At 40.6% G+C, this 18493-nt stretch overlaps 1 protein-coding gene and 1 pseudogene across 4 annotated transcripts in view; both read left to right on the top strand.

Moving 5' to 3' along the window:
* Window positions 1-5856: 5856 nt before the first annotated feature.
* Window positions 5857-6510, top strand: LOC129634328 (PRELI domain-containing protein 1, mitochondrial-like; annotated as a pseudogene).
* A 4701-nt stretch (window positions 6511-11211) lies between these two features.
* The window catches only part of MIS18BP1 (MIS18 binding protein 1), a 48753-nt gene continuing 41471 nt past the window's right edge, over window positions 11212-18493 (top strand). The window contains exons 1-2 of one of the 4 annotated variants that reach the window (XM_055556476.1): window positions 11212-11347; window positions 16580-17199. In XM_055556476.1, coding sequence (XP_055412451.1) covers window positions 16671-17199 — 529 coding nt within the window. In that variant the 5' untranslated portion in view covers window positions 11212-11347; window positions 16580-16670. Of the gene's footprint in view, window positions 11489-16579; window positions 17200-17926; window positions 18111-18493 lie in introns of those variants that run through there. The other 3 variants (XM_055556477.1, XM_055556475.1, XM_055556478.1) reach the window with 3 other exon arrangements.

Here is an 18493-nt window from a genome sequence, read left to right as displayed (position 1 = left end):
ACCTAACCATTTCATCCTCTGCCACCCTTCTCTTTCCTTCAATCTTTCCCAGCATCAGAGTCTTTTCCAATGAGTCAGCTCTTCTCATCAGGTAGCTGAGAAATGGAGTATTTCCTGCCATGTCAATAAACAAGAATGCCACAGTCATCAGCAAGCACAGCGGTCACCAGGTCCAAGTTTTCTCTGCTCACCGCACAATGAATCTGAGAGACAAGGGGCTGAGGCAAGGAAGAGACTTTATTCGGGGAGGCAGCTGACCAAGAAGATGGAGGCCAGTGCCTCAAAATAACCATCTTATTGGGGTCTGGACGCCAAGCTCTTTTATAGATCAAGATGGGAGAAGTGAGGAAGCAAGGTGAAAAGGCCATTAATCTTGCAAACATCTAGAATGGCAAGCCGCAGGCAGGGGATGTGTTGATTTCTTCCTTCCTGCGACCTACAGGTGGACAGGGTTCTGAACAAAGGCACTCTAGTTTAACAGTCAGGCTGAGGGGCAGCATTCTCTGATGTAGGCCATTTTGTATGATTATAATAAGAAAAGCAACAGAAGGCAAGTCAAAGAAACAATTCCAACATGGAGTCAGAATTGGTTTCTTTCCTGCAACACAGCCACTCCTACAGTGAGCACTGAGGAAAAACACAAGATACTCACCTCAGATAGCTGAGATGCATATGAAAGGAATGTTTTCAGTGAGCCCAGACTCTTGCATCTTCTTAAGTACATTGTTTCAGTCACTGTCCACAGTGATTTTGGAGCCCCATGTGTCACTGCAGGGGCTTCTCGGGTGGCGCAGTTGGTAAAGAACCCGCCTACAAATGCAGGAGACACAAGAAACATGGGTGTCACTGCAGTGGATAAATACTCTTTCAGTGAAATAAAGAGCAGAGGAGAAGAGAGTTTAAGATTGGGATTTACTGAGGGGAAGCCTGGGGTGGAGGAAAGGAAGGGGATGCAGAAGAGTGAAGGGAAGAAGATTGATGTAGTCATATTATGAATATGTTGAATTTAAAATACCTGTGGGAAATCTAACCACAAGAAAAGAGCTTCCTTTCAACCTACTCAACCTGGTCACTGTGGAAGACCCTGGACTCTTGAGTTTGCCTCTCTCCTTAACCTGGGAAGCCAGATGCAAAACCACAGGAAAAAAGGCAGATAAAATTGCCTTTAACCTTTAAGAAGCAGGCGAGACCAGAATAAAAGGCTCCCAGAGCAACCACCTATTTAACCACATGATGGTATAAGAGCTAAGAAGAGCCCTAGTTAGACCCTCCTTCACTGCGAAAAAGTGAAACTGAAGTCACTTAGTCATGTCAGACTCTTTGTGACCCCATGGACTGTAACCTATCAGGCTCCTCCGACCATGGGATTTTCCAGGCAAAAACGCTGGAGTGGGTTGTCATTTCCTTCTCCAGGGGATCGTCCCAACCCAGGGGTTGAACCTGGGTCTCCTGCATTGTAGACAGACACTTTTACTATCTGAGCCACCAGGGAAGATGGTGGCTGGGCAAAACTATCACTTATGCTGTGGCATATTTTGTTTGTTTTTGTTACTATGGAAGAGATGATATTCCTTCATCTCCAATATGTTTTCTAGGAATAATCTCAGCAGGGGTGGGAGATGAAAGCTGTAGGATAAGAGTTAGATAGATTTGGGGCATTTCCCCAAAGACTGGGAAGGGGCTGGGATATTGTGGTTTCAGATGACAGAATTAGGCCAAGTTGTTTTCAAGTTAGCCACTATTTAGAAAAAGAGATATTTGACAGACTACCGTAGGAAGCAGGGTTGGGAAAATCAAACCATTTTCTATTTAATTGCTAATAATCTGAGATTCTTTAATAAATTGGTTTCATTTTTATCTTTTACTTCAAGTTGGCTTTAGTGTAGTTTCTATACCTATTAGTATGAACTGACAAAGAGGAACACAATGCAGCTTATAAAATTCACGTATGCAGGCTTAGTCGTTCAGTCATGTCCGACTCTGCAACCCCATGGACTACAGCCCGCCAGTCTCCTCTGTCCATGGGGATTCTCCAGGCAAGAATAATGGAGTAAGTTGCCACACCCTTCTTCAGGGGATCTTCCTAACCCAGGGATCAAACCCAGGTCTCCCACATTGCAGGTGGATTCTTTACCATCTGAGCCACCAGGGAAGCCCAAGAATACTGGAGTGGGTAGCCTATCCCTTCTCCAGGGGATCTTCCCAACCCAGGAATTGAACTGGGGTTTCCTGAATTGCAGGCAGATTCTTTACCAGCTGATATACCAGGAAGCCATCATATTAAATCATAGACACCTCACTTCACATTTATCTATAACTAAAATACTGGTTATGGTAAGTATTACAGACATAGCTAGTACCATCAGGCCTCTCATGTTACCCTAACCTCAGCCTAAAACCAGCTGGACTATCCATATCAATAACTATTTCCTAAACTTTAGAGACACCTAGGAATGCTCCTATCTCTGATACTCCAAAATCCAATATGCTTACCATTCAGCCTTCCAGTTTTATTTGCTTAACTCCTATTAAGTTTTCATTCCTATCCCAAAGAAAGGCAATGCCAAAGAATGTTCAAACTACCACAAATTGTACTCATCTCACGTGCTAGCAAAATAATGCTCAAAATTCTCCAGGCCAGGTTTCAATAGTACGTGAACCGAGAACTTCCAGATGTTCAAGCTGGATTTAGAAAAGGCAGAGGATCAGATCAGATCAGATCAGATCAGTCACTCAGTTGTGTCCGACTCTTTGTGACCCCATGAATCGCAGCACGCCAGGCCTCCCTGTCTATCACCAACTCCAGGAGTTCACTGAGACTCACATCCGTCGAGTCAGTGATGCCATCCAGCCATCTCATCCTCTGTCGTCCCCTTCTCCTCCTGCCCCCAATCCCTCCCAGCATCAGAGTCTTTTCCAATGAGTCAACTCTTTGCATGAGGTGGCCAAAGTACTGGGGTTTTAGCTTTAGCATCATTCCTTCCAAAGAAATCCCAGGGCTGATCTCCTTCAGAATGGACTAGTTGGATCTCCTTGCAGTCCAAGGGACTCTCAAGAGTCTTCTCCAACACCATAGTTCAAAAGCATCAATTCTTCGGCGCTCAGCCTTCTTCACAGTCCAACTCTCACATCCATACATGACCACAGGAAAAACCATAGCCTTGACTAGACGGACCTTTGTTGGCAAAGTAATGTCTCTGCTTTTGAATATGCTATCTAGATTGGTCATAACTTTCCTTCCAAGGAGTAAGTGTCTGTTAATTTCATGGCTGCAGTCACCATCTGCAGTGATTTTGGAGCCCAGAAAAATAAAGTCTGACACTGTTTCCACTGTTTCCCCATCTATTTCCCATGAAGTGGTGGGACCGGATGCTATGATCTTCGTTTTCTGAATGTTGAGCTTTAAGCCAACTTTTTCATTCTCCACTTTCACTTTCATCAAGAGGCTTTTTAGTTCCTCTTCACTTTCTGCCATAAGGATGGTGTCATCTGCATATCTGAGGTTATTGATATTTCTCCCCGCAATCTTGATTCCAGTTTGTGTTTCTTCCAGTCCAGCATTTCTCATGATGTACTCTGCATATAAGTTAAATAAACAGGGTGACAATATACAGCCTTGACGAACTCCTTTTCCTATCTGGAACCAGTCTTGTTCCATGTCCAGTTCTAACTGTTGCTTCCTGACCTGCATACAAATTTCTCAAGAAGCAGATCAGGTGTTCTGGTATTCCCATCTCTTTCAGAATTTTCCACAGTTTATTGTGATCCACACAGTCAAAGGCTTTGGCATAGTCAGTAAAGCAGAAGTAGATGTTTTTCTGGAACTCTCTTGCTTTTTCGATGATCCAGCGGAATTGCCAACATCCGCTGGATCATCGAAAAAGCAAGAGAGTTCTAAAAAAAGATCTATTTCTGCTTTATTGACTACACCAAAGCCTTTGACTGTGTTCAGTTCAGTTCAGTCGCTCAGTCGTGTCCGACTTTGAGACCCCATGAATCGCAGCACGCCAGGCCTCCCTGTCCATCACCAACTCCCGGAGTTCACTCAAACTCACGTCCCTTGAGTCAGTGATGCCATCCAGCCATCTCATCCTCTGTAGTCCCCTTCTCCTCCTGCCCCCAATCCCTCCCAGCATCAGAGTCTTCCCCAGTGAGTCAACGCTTTGCATGAGGTGGCCAAAGTACTGGAGTTTCGTGTGTAGGTCACAACAAACTGTGGAAAATTCTTAAAGAGATGGGAATACCAGACTACCTGATCTGCCTCTTGAGAAATCTGTATGCAGGTCAGGAAGCAACAGTGGTATATATTTACTTGGCCATGAAAAATGATGAAATAATGCCATCTGCAGAAATATGGGTGGACCTAGAGATTATCATACTAAGTGATGTAAGTCAGACAGAAAATTTCATGATATAGCTTATATGTGGAATCTTAAAAAAAAAAAAGAAATGAACTTAAACACAAAACAGAAATAGACTTACAGACATAGAAAACAAACTTATGGTTACAAAAGGGGAAGTGGGGGAGGGATAAATTAGGAATTAAGATGAAATATACACACTAGTGCATATAAAATAGATAATCAACAAGGACCTTCTATATAGCACCAAGAACTATACTCAATATTTTGTAATAACCTTTAAGGGGAAAGAATCTGAATATATATATGTAAAGAATATATATTTAAAGAATAGACACACACACACACACACACACAAGAATGAAATTGGACCACTATTGTCAGGACCAGCCCAACAACGAACTGACCTGAGGGAGCGGTGCCGAAGAAGAATAAAGAAAAACAAGACTCAGAAATAAGGTGGGGATCAGGGGGGCTGATGTCATTCACAGGCAAAAGCCTAGATCCTAATCCTTGCATGATTTTTATTGCTAACATCTACTTTCTTGTATGTGCTCTAGAGATATCTGTGTTTTACAATCTCATATCGGGGATACAGATATACAATGCACAGTCCTCAATGTCAAACCTTCAGGCCTTTCATGACTCTGTTTAGCCCTTTACTAGTGATGACCTTTCTTAGTAACCCCCTCAAGGCTCTGGTTACAGGAACAGTCACTAATGGTTTTTCATCAGTCACATCAGTTCTTCAACATCTTGTTTTCAAGATGTTTTTCCATGATGTACTTTTTATTGCTCCCACCCCTTCACCTTGGGGTGATGAGAAAGTCACTCTTATTTTTCAAAGAGGCCCTGTTAATTGTAGTACAGGCCTGTGCATAGCATATTCCCTACACACTATCTTACACTAAATACAAAAATTAACTCAAATGGTTAAAGACTTGGACATAAGACCTGAAACCATATAACTTCTAGAAGAAAACAAGCAGTAAGCTCCTTGGTAGTGGTCTTGAAAATGATTTTTTTTGGATTTGACACCAAAAGAAAAGGCAACAAAAGGAAAAATAAACAAGTGGGACTATATCAAACTAAAAAGCTTTTGCACAGCAAAGAAAACCATCAAGAAAATGAAAAAGCAACCTACAGAATAGGAGAAAATACTTATAAATCATATACCTGATAAAGGGTCAATTTCCAAAATATATGAATAACTCAGCTCAATTGTGAAACAATATGATTTTTAAATCAGCAGAAAAACTGAATAGACATTTTCTAAAGAAGACAAAGAAATGGCTGATGAATATAGGGAAAAGTACTCAACATCACTAATCCTTAGAGAAATGAAAATTTAGAATTCCTCATGGCAGCGGCGGCTGGTTGGGCGCGGCGCTGTAGTGACTGATCTGCTGTTAGCCTGGTGGCTGAGCGTCGAGCTCCAGCCCGGCCTCCGCACCCCTGATGCTGCTCAGGCGCTGAGCCCGCCCCGGCCGGGACGATGGTAAAGTATTTCCTGGGCCAGAGCGTGCTCCGGAGTTCCTGGGACCAAGTGTTCACTGCCTTTTGGCAGCGGTACCCGAATCCCTATAGCGAACATGTCTTGTCGGAAGACATCGTGCACCGAGAGGTGACCTCTGACCAGATGCTCCTGTCCCGACGACTCCTGACCAAGACGAACAGGTTGCCCGCTGGGCTGAGCGACTGTTTCCTGCCAATGTTGCTCACTCAGTGTACATCCTGGAGGATTCTATTGTGGACCCACAAAACCAGACCATGACCACCTTCACCTGGAACATCAACCACGCCCGGCTGATGGTGGTGGAGGAACGATGTGTTTACCGTGTGAACTCTGATAACAGCAGCTGGACTGAAATCCGCCGGGAAGCCTGGGTCTCCTCTAGCTTATTTGGCATCTCCAGAGCTGTCCAGGAATTTGGTCTCACGCGGTTCAAAAGCAACGTGACCAAGACTATTGAAAGGTTTTGAATACATCTTGGCCAAGCTGCAAGGTGAGGCCCCTCCCAAAACCCTTGTTGAAACAGCCAAGGAAGCCAAGGAGAAGGCCAAGGAGATGGCACTGGAAGCTACAGAGAAGGCCAAGGACCTTGCCAGCAAGACAGCCACCAAGAAGCAGCAGCAGCAGTTCATGTAGCCAGCTCAGTCCCCGAAGCAGCAGCCTAGCAGACTACCAGCTCCAGTCCCTGTACCCTCTCCTCCTGTACTTTATTATTAAAAGCCAGCTTCTAGCCCTCTCAACTGTCTGGGTGGTGGGCTGAGGGTAGGTGCCCTGTTTGGCATCTCTAGTACAGCCGGTTGGTTACCCATGTCTGAGCCAGGCCTCCTTACCCCTGCATCGGGTGGCTGAGGACAGAGGCACAGTGACTTGCCCACGGTCACTGCATCCAGGTGAAGTGGTCGTAAATGCTAGACTGTAAGCTCCATGAAGTCAGGGACTGTTGTTTTATCCTCTGATGTGTCCCAAGTATCTGAAACAAAATCTTTAGTGTAACAGGCACTCAATATATACTTGTTGAATTCAATTGGGGAAAAAAAAGAAAAGGAATGAAAATTTAGACCACAGTGAGCTATCACGCCACTTATGTTAGAAAGATTGTCATGGGACTTCCCTGGTGGTCCGGTGGTTACGACTGTGTGTTTCCACTGCAGAAGGCACAAGTTCAATCCCTGGCTGGGGAATTAAGATCCCACAAGCCGCATAGTGCAGCCAAAAAAAGCAAAGAATGAATGATTTTCATAAAAAAGATAAGAGATAACAAATGTTGTGGAGAAGGAAACGGCAACCCACTCCAGTATTCTTGCCTGGAGAATTCCATAGACAGAGGAGCCTGGTGGGTTATGGTCCACAGGGTCGCAAGAGTTGGATGTGATTGAGTGACTAACACAACATACCAACAAGTGTTGACAAGGATGTGGAGAAAGGAGAACCCTTGTGCACTCTTGGTGGGAATGTAAATTGGTACAGCCACTATAGAAAACTATGGCGTTTTCTCAAAAATTTAAAATTAGAACTAGGATATGATCCAGCAATTCCACTGTTGGGTATTTAACCCAATAAAAAGAAAACTAAGATATTTGTACCCCCATGTTCATTGCAGCATTATTTACAACAGCCAAGGCATGAAAAGAATGTAAGTGTCCACTGATGGATGAACCGATAAAGAAAATATATATATATACACACACACACACAATGGAGTATTATTCAGCTGTGAAAGAGAAGGCTATCTTGCCATTTGCAACATGGATGGAGCTGAAGGGCATTATGCTAAGTGAAATGTCAGACAGAGAAAGACAAACACTGCATAGTCTCACAATTAATAATGAAATTTTAAAAATTTAAACTCATAGACACACAGAATAGGTTGGTGGTTGCCAGAGGCATGGGTCAAGTTTGGGCAAATGGAAGAAGGTAGTCAAAAGGTATAAAATTTCAGTTATAAAATAAAGACGTCCTGTGGGTGTAATGTACACATGATGACTACAGTTAAAATATTGAATTGTATATTTAAAAGTTGTTAAGAAGGTAGATCTTACAAGTTCTCATTGCAAGAAAAACAAAATTGTTTTCTGTCGTCTAATGGATGCTAACTAGACAGAGTGTGGGTGATCATTTCACAATACATACAAACTCAAATCATTTACGGTTGTATACTTGAAACTAATATAAGTTTGTTGTTGTTCAGTTGCCCATTCATATCTGACTCTTTGTGACCCCATGGACTGCAGCATGCCAGGCCTCTCTGTCCTCACCATCTCCTGAAGTTTGCCCAGTTCATGTCCATGCATTGGTGATGCCATCAGCCATCTCATCCTCTGATGCCCTCTTCTTCTGCCTCCATCTTTTATATACTAATATAACATTATGTTAATTATATCTGAGTTTTAAAAAAAATTAAGCCTTTGAGCCAAAGTGTGTTCTTCCCATGGCCAACATAATGGAATTCAGGACCTGCTCATTTTGGCCCACCAGAGATCTCCTCTGATAGGTTACCCCAAAACTCCCTACTGTGTTAGCCAACACTTTGTCAATCTGTATTGCACTCTTTAGCTCCCTTTGCCCAGTTCTACTTCCTTCTCCCTTTTTCTTTCACAACGTCTGATCTGCATCAAAGCTTGATGATTTTCCAGGCCCATTTCTTTTTCCTCCCCCTTAAACTTTCACAGGCTTTATCTTCTAGTAAGTCTCTTGTACTCCGTCTTACCATCAGCTTCCTGCAAGACTCGAACTGATACAGCATCATAACACTTATTACAATTTGTAATGGCATGTTTGTGTTTGTGTGTTGTCTCTATCAATTACATAACAAATCTCCTTGGCAGTCTTTTTTTCTGAAGGGTCCTCCTCTAAGAAGCCTGGATAACCTTGCTGTTGACTCAATCTTCATCCCTCCTTTCAGTCACAAGATAGCAGTAGTTGCATAGTTGTGTCTTACACTGGGAACACAGTTGAGAGAGAGAGGAAAAGCACTGTTGTGTCTTACACTGGGAACACAGTTGAGAGAGAGACGAAAAGCACCGTTGTGTCTTACACTGGGAACACAGTTGAGAGAGAGACGAAAAGCACTGTTGTGCTTACACTGGGAACACAGTTGAGAGAGAGGAAACTAAAATCCTAATTCAGGGCTACATCTTCCAAATGTAGGATTTATCAACTTTGGCACTATTGACATTTTAGATTTAAGAATCCTTTGTAGTGGAAGAGCTGTCCTATGCACTATAGGATGTTTAGTAGCATTCCTGCCCTCTACTCACTAGCTGCCAGTGGCACCCTTCTAAGTTATGACATTTGTATTTCCAGACATTGCCAAACGTCCCCTGGAGTGCAAAATTATCCCTGGCCTTGATGAAAGGTGTCTTCTTTCTAATTCTTCTCAAAATGCTATTTAGTCAATTAGTATACAACTGGACCATAGTATATTAGTATGGTTCTGGGAATATTCTTCCAGGCTAAGCAGATACAAATCTCTTGACTGCATCTTCCACACAACATAAGAATTCCCTCCTCTCTTGCTATGTCTGTGTTTTAGACCCTAAGTGGGTCTGTACGTGTTCCCAGGTATTACAGATTGAGGACAGATCATCCCAGGTGCCTTGCTCTTGACCATAAAGAGCCCACCTATACTTGCAAACACAAACTTAAGAGGATCCATCCAAGGCAGCATGTTGATGCGCCATTGGACAGATGAAGGTTGTCCCTTGGCCTATATACCTTCTCACTGCACTTTTATCCACAAAGTGGATTATTTTTTTATCCACAAAGTGGATAATAATTTCCTTGGAAAATTATTAGTCACTCTAACATAAATTCTTGTTGCTGCTCACCCTGGAGCATGCTAGATCCTACTTACTTCTTAAACATAAGTGGCTAATTTAAAAAATTAAAGTCTGTAATTCTGAGTGTCTGCCCTTAATATTTTAAAGGTTCCTGCTTTAGCTGAAAGTGTGAGCCATGGTTACCTTCATCATCAGGAAGAGAAACCATTCATGCCTCTATTTCAGATGTTTTTTAAGTATGAATGTCTGTCTTTTCAAAGTCCCTCTATCCACAAAGTGTATTTCATAGATTTCACTACACATATATTTCAAGTTTGGGTTGCCTGCTAAGTCCCTTCAGTTGTGTCCAACTCTTTGAGACCTCATGGACTATACCACCAAGCACCTCTGTCCATGCAATTTTCCAGCCAGGAATACTGGAGTGGGCTGCCATGCCCTCCTCCAAGGGATCTTCCCAACCCAGAGATTGAACCCACGTTTCTTACATCTCCTGAACTGGCAGGCGGGTTCTTTACCACTAGCGCCACCCTGTTTTTCCCATAAATTTGGTGCAAATCCATGTCCAGCCATGTTCTCATTATGCTGCACAGTCAGAAATTTCTGTGCCAGACCTGCTTCTCTCCTCCAACCCCCAACTGGTTTTCTTTTCCTTACTTGCATTCATTCGATGTTTTAAAAGTGTATTTTAGATTCTGAATATTCGACGAGCACAAGATTTATGGATACATGATTTAGAGGGAATCTCAAACGTGACTTTAAAAATTAACCCATAACAACTATTTCCCGTCCGGTCTTATGGACAAATGCGATACATGATTCTTAGGATGTTGAGAATTTTCTTGGATGAGGCAAAAAATAAACTCTCCTGTCCTAAATGTTGACTTGGTGGGGAGGGGGGCGGAGTCCATGAAGAGAACACGCTGGACGGGAGGTGGCACGGATTTAAGGCTGAAAACTCGAGTTACTCCTCTGGTACTTCCTCCTCCAAGACTGAAACAAGGGATTCTACACAGTTTCCAGCCCGCAACGCGTCGTGCCGGGCGCTGAGCCGAAGGAAGCAGGGCTAAGTCTGAACGCGACTGTAACAAACTGCATCGCAACCTAGCAGTCAAGATGAATGCTTTTAGGGTTCGATATGATTAGGTTAAAAAGTTTAACTATTGCAGTATAACTTTGCATTTAGTCCATTATCCCCTCAAGAACAAAACGTTCCTTCTCGCCTCAAATATCTGTCGGCCAGAGAAAACTTAAAAGCTCTCTTAAACATATTCAGAAAGCTAATTCCTCACGCTTGAAAGCAACAAATAACCAAAGCTATTACCGTTCTCACACAGAGAAAGAGTAGCGAGGACCAAACTTCTAAAATGCGCAGTAGCGCGTCTGACGTAGGCCTTCCTGCCGCAGAGCATTTCGGGAAGAGCCGCGAAACGCGAAGCTGGCGCTCCTCTGAAGAAGAAACAAAGTCCAAGGACGACTAGAGGTGCCTGCCCAGTACCTGTCGCAGCTTGGGTAACCCAGTTTTTGTGGAAACAGCATTACCCACGCGGAGCGGAAAGCGCCCCAGGCTTCCGGGTCCCAGGGAGACGCACGGTGACGCAATTCCTGAGCGCGCCAATCCCGGGCTGGCTGGGAGGGCGGGCTCTTCAAATTTGAATTCCCTAAAAGTTCTCGTGTTAGGGAATCTCGCGGAGAAGGTGAGCATCGCCTGGGGTTCGGCCGCTGAGGGGTGGGGCCGACTTGGGCCAGAGACGGATCTTAGGGCGCCCAGGTTCCCCGCTGCTCCGAAGCCGAGCCCAGACTGCTGCCGTCTCGCCCGGCCAGGCTCTTCACCCAAGGTACGGCCCCGACCCTCTAGCCTAGCTTCTGCGTCCGGTCCCTCTGGGCGCCGCGAGTCCCAGCGCTTCAGCTTTCTGGGCTCTCTCGGACTTTTTGTACGTTTCTGTCTTTGGCTGCTGTATCACGACCACTCGTTCATTCGGTGTGTATTTGTTGCGTGTCTACTGTATTTATCAAGAGAGCAGACTTCTTTCCCTCTGATTTCGTTTCAGTGGTGAGCGCTCGAGGCTTTTGTTCTAAAATCACTTCTAGAAAAAAAAAATTAGATTACCAAGTAGGAATATTGTGTACGTCACTGCCGATTCTTCATCTTGGAACCCAGGATCCACAGAGCTAAAGAACAATTTATCCGTCTAGCTCGTATTTTCTTCTCGTTAAATTACATATTGCAAACATTTTCAGATGTAAATAAAATTATTTAGGAAACAGGAGGCCCCTTCATCCCTCTCTACAAAGATAAGTGCTATTTACAATTTTTACAATATCTTAATTCCAGATTTTTTTCCCTTTGCGTATACTCCCCCCCCCCCTTTTTTAACAGAAATTCAGTTGTACGTCCTGTTCTGCTTTTTAAATTTAGTATATTCCAGCTGCTTTCTATGTCAGAGTGTGTATGCGTGTGTCTGTATGTATATCTTTTCATTGAATACATAGAATTCAGTTATATGGATGACAAAAGCAGAATTTTGTCCCATATTGATAGACGTCTAGGTTGTTTCTAGTTAGCCCGGTGCTTTAGTGGACAGCGGAATTTGGTAGCCATCTAGATTGCTTCTAATTAGTTTAGTACTTCCGTGAACATCCTTGTATAGGGCCTGTTTAAGAACTTAGGCTTTGAGATCAGATAGACTGCGGTCCTGCTCTTGTCAGTGGGACCTTGACTGGTTATTTAACCACTTTATGACTTTAGTTTTCTCATCTTAACATGGGAATAATAACAGTACTTATCTCTTAGAATTGCTGTAAGATTAAGTAGTGTCTGACATAGATGCAGTAGATGTTGAATATTATTACCACATATGTCTTTGCATTCTAATGTAGATGTAAGAAAAATTTTAAGTGGAATTTATTGATCAGTGGTATGCCCACCTATATTTTGAAATTAACTTTACAATCTGATAAAACATAAGAAGTCTCACTGTTTTAATTTGCATCTCTTCATTTATTAGTAAATAGAGGGTCATTTGACTCATTTATGGACCATTTGTATTCTATTAAATGCCTTTCATGTCCTTTGGCCAATTTTTTATGTTGATCATTTCTTTAAATTGATTCATTTGGTTTCTTTTGAATGTTTGGCCAAAAAGTTCTTTTGGTTTTTAAGTATAAATGAAAGACCTTTTTCATTTTCACCAGAATTTTATTGAACAGCATATTCACTGTTTTATTCCACTACCTTCTGCCATTTTTCAGCAACTTCATAATTCCATCTTCCCAAAACTTTTATCTTTATTTTGAGCAAAGAACTCTTCCACGTGCTATTTATAGTCCTTTCAAGAGACTGAAATTTTTTTCATTAAGAGAATTTTGTAAAGACTGAAATAAACGGGAATTTGAAGATGCAATGTCTGGTGAATATGGCAGATGAATCAGAACTTCCCAGACAAGCTGTTAACAGTTTTTGCCTGGCCATCAAAGAAGCATGGAGGCTTGTGTTACCCTGATGGAAGATTATGTTTTTCTGTTGACTGATTCCTGACGCTTTTCGTTGAGTGCTGGTTTCAGTTGGTCTAATTGGGAGCAGTTCTTTGAGCTCATAATAGGGGTCTCCTTTCCAATCCCACCACATACACATCACCTTTGGACGAAGACTAGCCTTTGGTATGGTTGGTGGTGGTTCATTTCACTTGCCCCATGATCTCTTCCATTCCACATTATTGTACGATATTCACTTTTCATCACACGTCACAATTTGTTTTAAAAATGGAATGTTTTTGTTACAGTTCAGCAGAGAATCACATGCAGAAATACAGTCAAGAAGTGTTTTTTTTCTTAACTTATGTGGAACCCAAACATCAAAGGGATTACATAACCAAACTGGTGCAAAAGATTTTCAGTGCTTGATTTGGGTATTTTGAGTATGTCGGCTATCTCCCACATGGCATAATGTTGATTGTTCTCAATTAATGTCTCAATTTGATTGCTATCAACTTCAAATGGTTATTGCACCCTGGGGGGCATTGTCCAGCAAGAAATCTCCAGCGCAAAATTTTGCAAACCACTTTTGACAGGGTTGATGTTTGATCAGTCACAGTAGCTTCTCCATACACTGCACAAATCTTTTTTTTTTTTTTGAAGTTGTGTTTCCACCTTTCTTGAAATAATAAAGCATAATATGCCAAAAATGTGACCTTTTTCTTCCAGTTTTAATATTAAAATGGCTACACAAATGTTCACTAATCTTTTTTTTTAATGCATTGTGAATGACAGCTGTCACAATACAATCTGACAGAACTGTTTTGAATGAAGTTCAAGACAAATAAGCTCTACTAGAACCACCTTATGGGAAAAACCAAACAAATTCTTTGGCCAACTCAATATATTGTGTGCTGCACTTTTTTCCAAGTATATCATTTGTCAGTTAACTTACTGTTCCTCTCATTTTTCCCCAACTCTATCTCCCAGTGTTGGTTAGTGTGCCTTGGGAGTTTTGACCCATTCCATTAGAATTATTATTAATATTACTACCATAACAGTAAATTCCTAGAACTTTTTATGTCTTAATTCAGTATTATATCCATGATAACAGTTGTTTAGCTTTCTAGATATTCTAGATACTCATAGCTACTTTTTCATACTCATAGCTAGTTTTCCCATGCCCGAGTCTTTATTTTGAATAAATAGCAATTTTTCCTAGTATATCAGCATGTCAGTTTTCAGAGTAAATTTTAAGTATTAGATTTTTCAAATAGTTCGAAGCATTTAATGAAGGCACAAGCACACCATTTTAGAATTCACCTTGTCTTCTCCAGTCCTAGAAGGAACCTAAATAGGAAGGAAATCTAAAAAAGAATGGATGTATGTATACGTATAACTGATTCACTTGGCAGAAACTAATACAACTTTGTAAGGCAAGTATATGCCAATAAAAACAATTAAAAATAAATAAATTGCATGCTTTTCCTAGTAGCATCCTTCTAGGAATGTTAATCACCCCTTTGTCCAGCATATCCCATGCACTAGTCACTTAGCAGTCCTCTCAGTTATCAGATGGACTGTTGAAGTATCATAGTGCTTGTGTTCAGGTAACCCTAATTTTACTTAATAATTGTCCTAAATCACAAGAGTAGTGCTGCTGGCAATTTGGGTATGCCAAAGAAAAGTTGTAAAGTGCTTCCTTTAAGTGAAAAGGTGAAAGCTCTTGACTTAATGAGGAAAAAAATTGTATGCTGAGATTGCTAAGGTCTGGATAAAAATGAGTCTATTTGTTAAGAAGGAAAAAGAAATGCATGCAGATTTTGCTATTGACCCCCAAAACTGCAAAAGTTACAGCCACCGTGCATGATAAATGCTTAGTGAAGTGGAAAAGGCATTGAATTTGTGTTTTGAGTGAGGTGACATTCACATAACTTTTATTACAGTATATTGTTATAATTGTTTTGCTATTGTTAATTTCTTACTGTGCCTGATTTACAAATTAAACTTTACCATAGGTATGTATGTAAAGGGAAAAACATAGTCTATATAGGCTCTGGCACTATCCATAATTTCAGGCATTGACTGGGAGAAGGTGGCTGGGGGAGAGGAGAAACTATTGTACTACAGATTGGTCTGTTCTTATTTCTGCTCATTTATTAGCAGTTTATACTTATTGTTGAGCATTTCATTAGGTTCTAAAGAAATGAGATTGTGTAAACCCTGTACATGCTTTGCCCTCTTTCCATGCAGTTGTCCCAGTTTATTCATTTTTGTTTTTGAGAGTGTAAACTGAATGGCCAGTGAGTGTTGCAACTCCAAGCACACTCCTGTCATTAATATCTTGCCAAATGCATGAATATATACGCTAATACATATTTGCTGAATTCTTGGGTTTTGTGTCATTCCTAAGATACTGGGTATCTTTGTCAGCTCTTGTTATTGAGGAATATTTCCTTTTTTTCTCTTATAAAATATCAAATAAAATGGTAGTTTGTATATGCATTTTTAACTTGTATATTTATTTCTCGCAGAAGTTACTGTAGATAAAGATACTTCATGTCTTTGGTCTGAATGAATTTATATTTTCTGAAATACATTTCTTATGTTTATATGATCAAAGACTGGAATAGTTATAAATTCAGTGATAGGAGATGCTGTAAATCTAGACTTATAAGTTCTAAGCTCCTTTCATTTCCTAGAAATTTCTAGGTGTGGGAAATAAAATTTATATGTAAGAAACAAGCTAAAACAAGTCTAAGAATGTGTGTGCCCAAGTACATGATTTCCTCTAAAAATTCTAAGCAGCAGTAAATGTTTAGAAAATTATAATGAATATAATTTACTTTTGATTTCAGGTCTTTTTTTTTTTTTTTTTTTACGTAAAATTTCATATTAAAAAGTTCTGCAGCATAACAGAAATCAGGATTGGAGATTATTAACTTAAAAATTGAATGGATTTTTTAACCTTCATTAGGATATGTCATGTAGCTGCTGCCTTAAAATTTAAGTTCCTAAAAGGAAAAACCATATTTGTGAAATTGAGTCTTTTCATAACTTAATTTATTGCCATGTGCAGCTGTCATTTAATGTTTTTTGATGCAAATATTAGATTTGCATCAAGTCCTGGAACCTCCAGGACTTGAGGTTCAAGTAAATTTCAAAAACAAATATTCAAAATTCTGCTCTTAGAGTGATGAAGTAGAAGACTTGGTGGAAGCTGCTTTTTAACAGAGAATAAATTTAAAAACCAAACTGTTTTATCACTAAAAAATAATAAATGAAACTTTAACACAAATATAAAATCTTAGTGTGCTTTGTGAGGTATAGATTATCCAGTGTTGTTATGAACCAATTAAACCTTTTACTTTGTATAATGTTATTATGGAAAGCAAATAAACTTAACTTTTTCTGCACGGAAGCATGATAAAAGTTGATTTCACATTGAACTGCAGGTTCCTCTGGCCCCCTGCTGAAGGTCTATCCTGAAAATTGTGTTTAAGTGAATTTTCTGTTAGAGGGAATTTGTTGCTTCGGTTTATCAAGATGATTGCAACACCTTTGAAACATCCAGGAATTCACCTGTCTTCAGAGACATCTTCTCAAAGGAGAAATGTGCCCATGCACGCGATCTTTTTTGACAGCATTCCTTCAGGCACACTTACTCCTGTAAAAGATTTGGTGAAATATCAGATATCCTCTTTAAAACTTAATAACCATAAAAAGAGTCAGTTTGTAGAAATGGCAGTTTTTAATAATAAAAATGTACTTCAGTCTACCTTGCTAGCAGAGGCTACCACCTCTAACAGTTCTCTTGATATCAGTGCTATAAAACCCAACAAGGATGAATTTAAAAATAAAGAAAGCTATGAATCACCAGGAAAAATATTTCAAAGAATGAAAGAAAAAGTACTACGCAGCAAGCAAGAGCAAGCATCAAGAAACAGTTTTTTGGAACCAACACAAAATGAAAGTTGCGCTCCTGATGGAGCTGAGGAAAGAATACTACAGCATACCTACCTCTGTGAAGAAAAGGAAAACAGATCATTCCAGCCAGAAAACCGTTCACTAAGAGGTTAGTTTTATTATGTGTTGGTTAAAAAGCTGTAACGTGTTTAGTGTTTATTGTGTCTGACGCTTTTAGGTACTCGGAACAGCAGTGAGCAAAATGAACAAAAATCTCTGTCCTCACGAAGCTAGCTTACATTCAGGTGGTGGCAGACAGATCATTAAATAAGTATTTTTTAGAATATAATAGAAATGATCTGGAAAGAGAAAGCAGAGTACGCATGATGGGGAAAGTTGGAGCAGGTTTTAATTTTTCATGGGGTGGTCAGTGTTTCAATGAGAAGGTTAAGTGATAGATACAGATAGATATCTTGCGGCTGGTACAAGTGCCCTGAAATAGAAGCATGCAGACTAGCTAGGAGATTACCAAGGAGTGAGTGGGCAGCTGGGGAGGAGGGGATAAGTAAGGAGAGGGTCAGATAATGTGTCTTTTAGGAGGGTCCTATTAGGGCCTTATAGGTAAATATAAGGGTTTGGGTTTTTATTGTGAGCATATTAAGGAGCCACTAGAGGGTTTTGAGCAGAGGAATGTCACAGTCTGACTTAAATTTTAAAAGTATCACTCTAGCTGTTAATTTGCAATAGTTATTTTAGTATTCCAGGTGAGAGATGGCATTGGCTTGGTCAGGTGGTAGCAGTGGAGATAATAAAGAGTTGCTGAATGCCATATAGATTTTGGTTTTGGAGGGGAGGGGGGGTTGTTAATTTGTTTTAATATTTTATTTATTTATTTGGCTGCACAGGGTCTTAATTGTGGCACATGTGATCTTTTAGTTGTGGCATGTGGGATCTAGTTCCCTGAGCAGGGATCAAACCCAGGCCCCCTGCGTTGGGAGTGCGTGGAATCTTAGCCACTGGACCACCAAGGAAGTCCCTCCAGATATATGTTGAGAGATGGGAGTGTGGAATATAAGAGAGGTATAAAGGATGACCTGGGTGATTTGTTTGGTTTGGAGTTTTTTTTTTGCTCAAGCAACTGGAAGGATGGAGCAGTTTAACTGAGGTAGAGGTGGAATAGTTTTGAGGACTCAGTAATTATGTTTCTTGTCATGTCAATTTTGATATGTCTGTTAAAAATTGAAGTGTAGATGTGAATTAGGCTGTTGAAAAAAATTAGTTGGAATTTAGGGAAGTGGCCTACCTGAGAAATACATTTGGAGTCATTAGCACCTAAATGGTATTTAAAGCTATAAGATTAGATGGGATCATCAAGGAGTAAGTATATTATACTTGAAAAAACTGTATATTGAAATGTTTTCAGAGAAAACATTTAAGGATAAGTTCTGGGTCACCCTGAAATT

The sequence above is a fragment of the Bubalus kerabau genome, chromosome 19 (assembly GCF_029407905.1).
Source record: "Bubalus kerabau isolate K-KA32 ecotype Philippines breed swamp buffalo chromosome 19, PCC_UOA_SB_1v2, whole genome shotgun sequence".
NCBI classification, from domain to species: Eukaryota; Metazoa; Chordata; class Mammalia; order Artiodactyla; family Bovidae; genus Bubalus; species Bubalus kerabau.
Note: the sequence above shows the minus strand (reverse complement) of the source record. Positions and strands in the feature narration are given on the sequence as shown.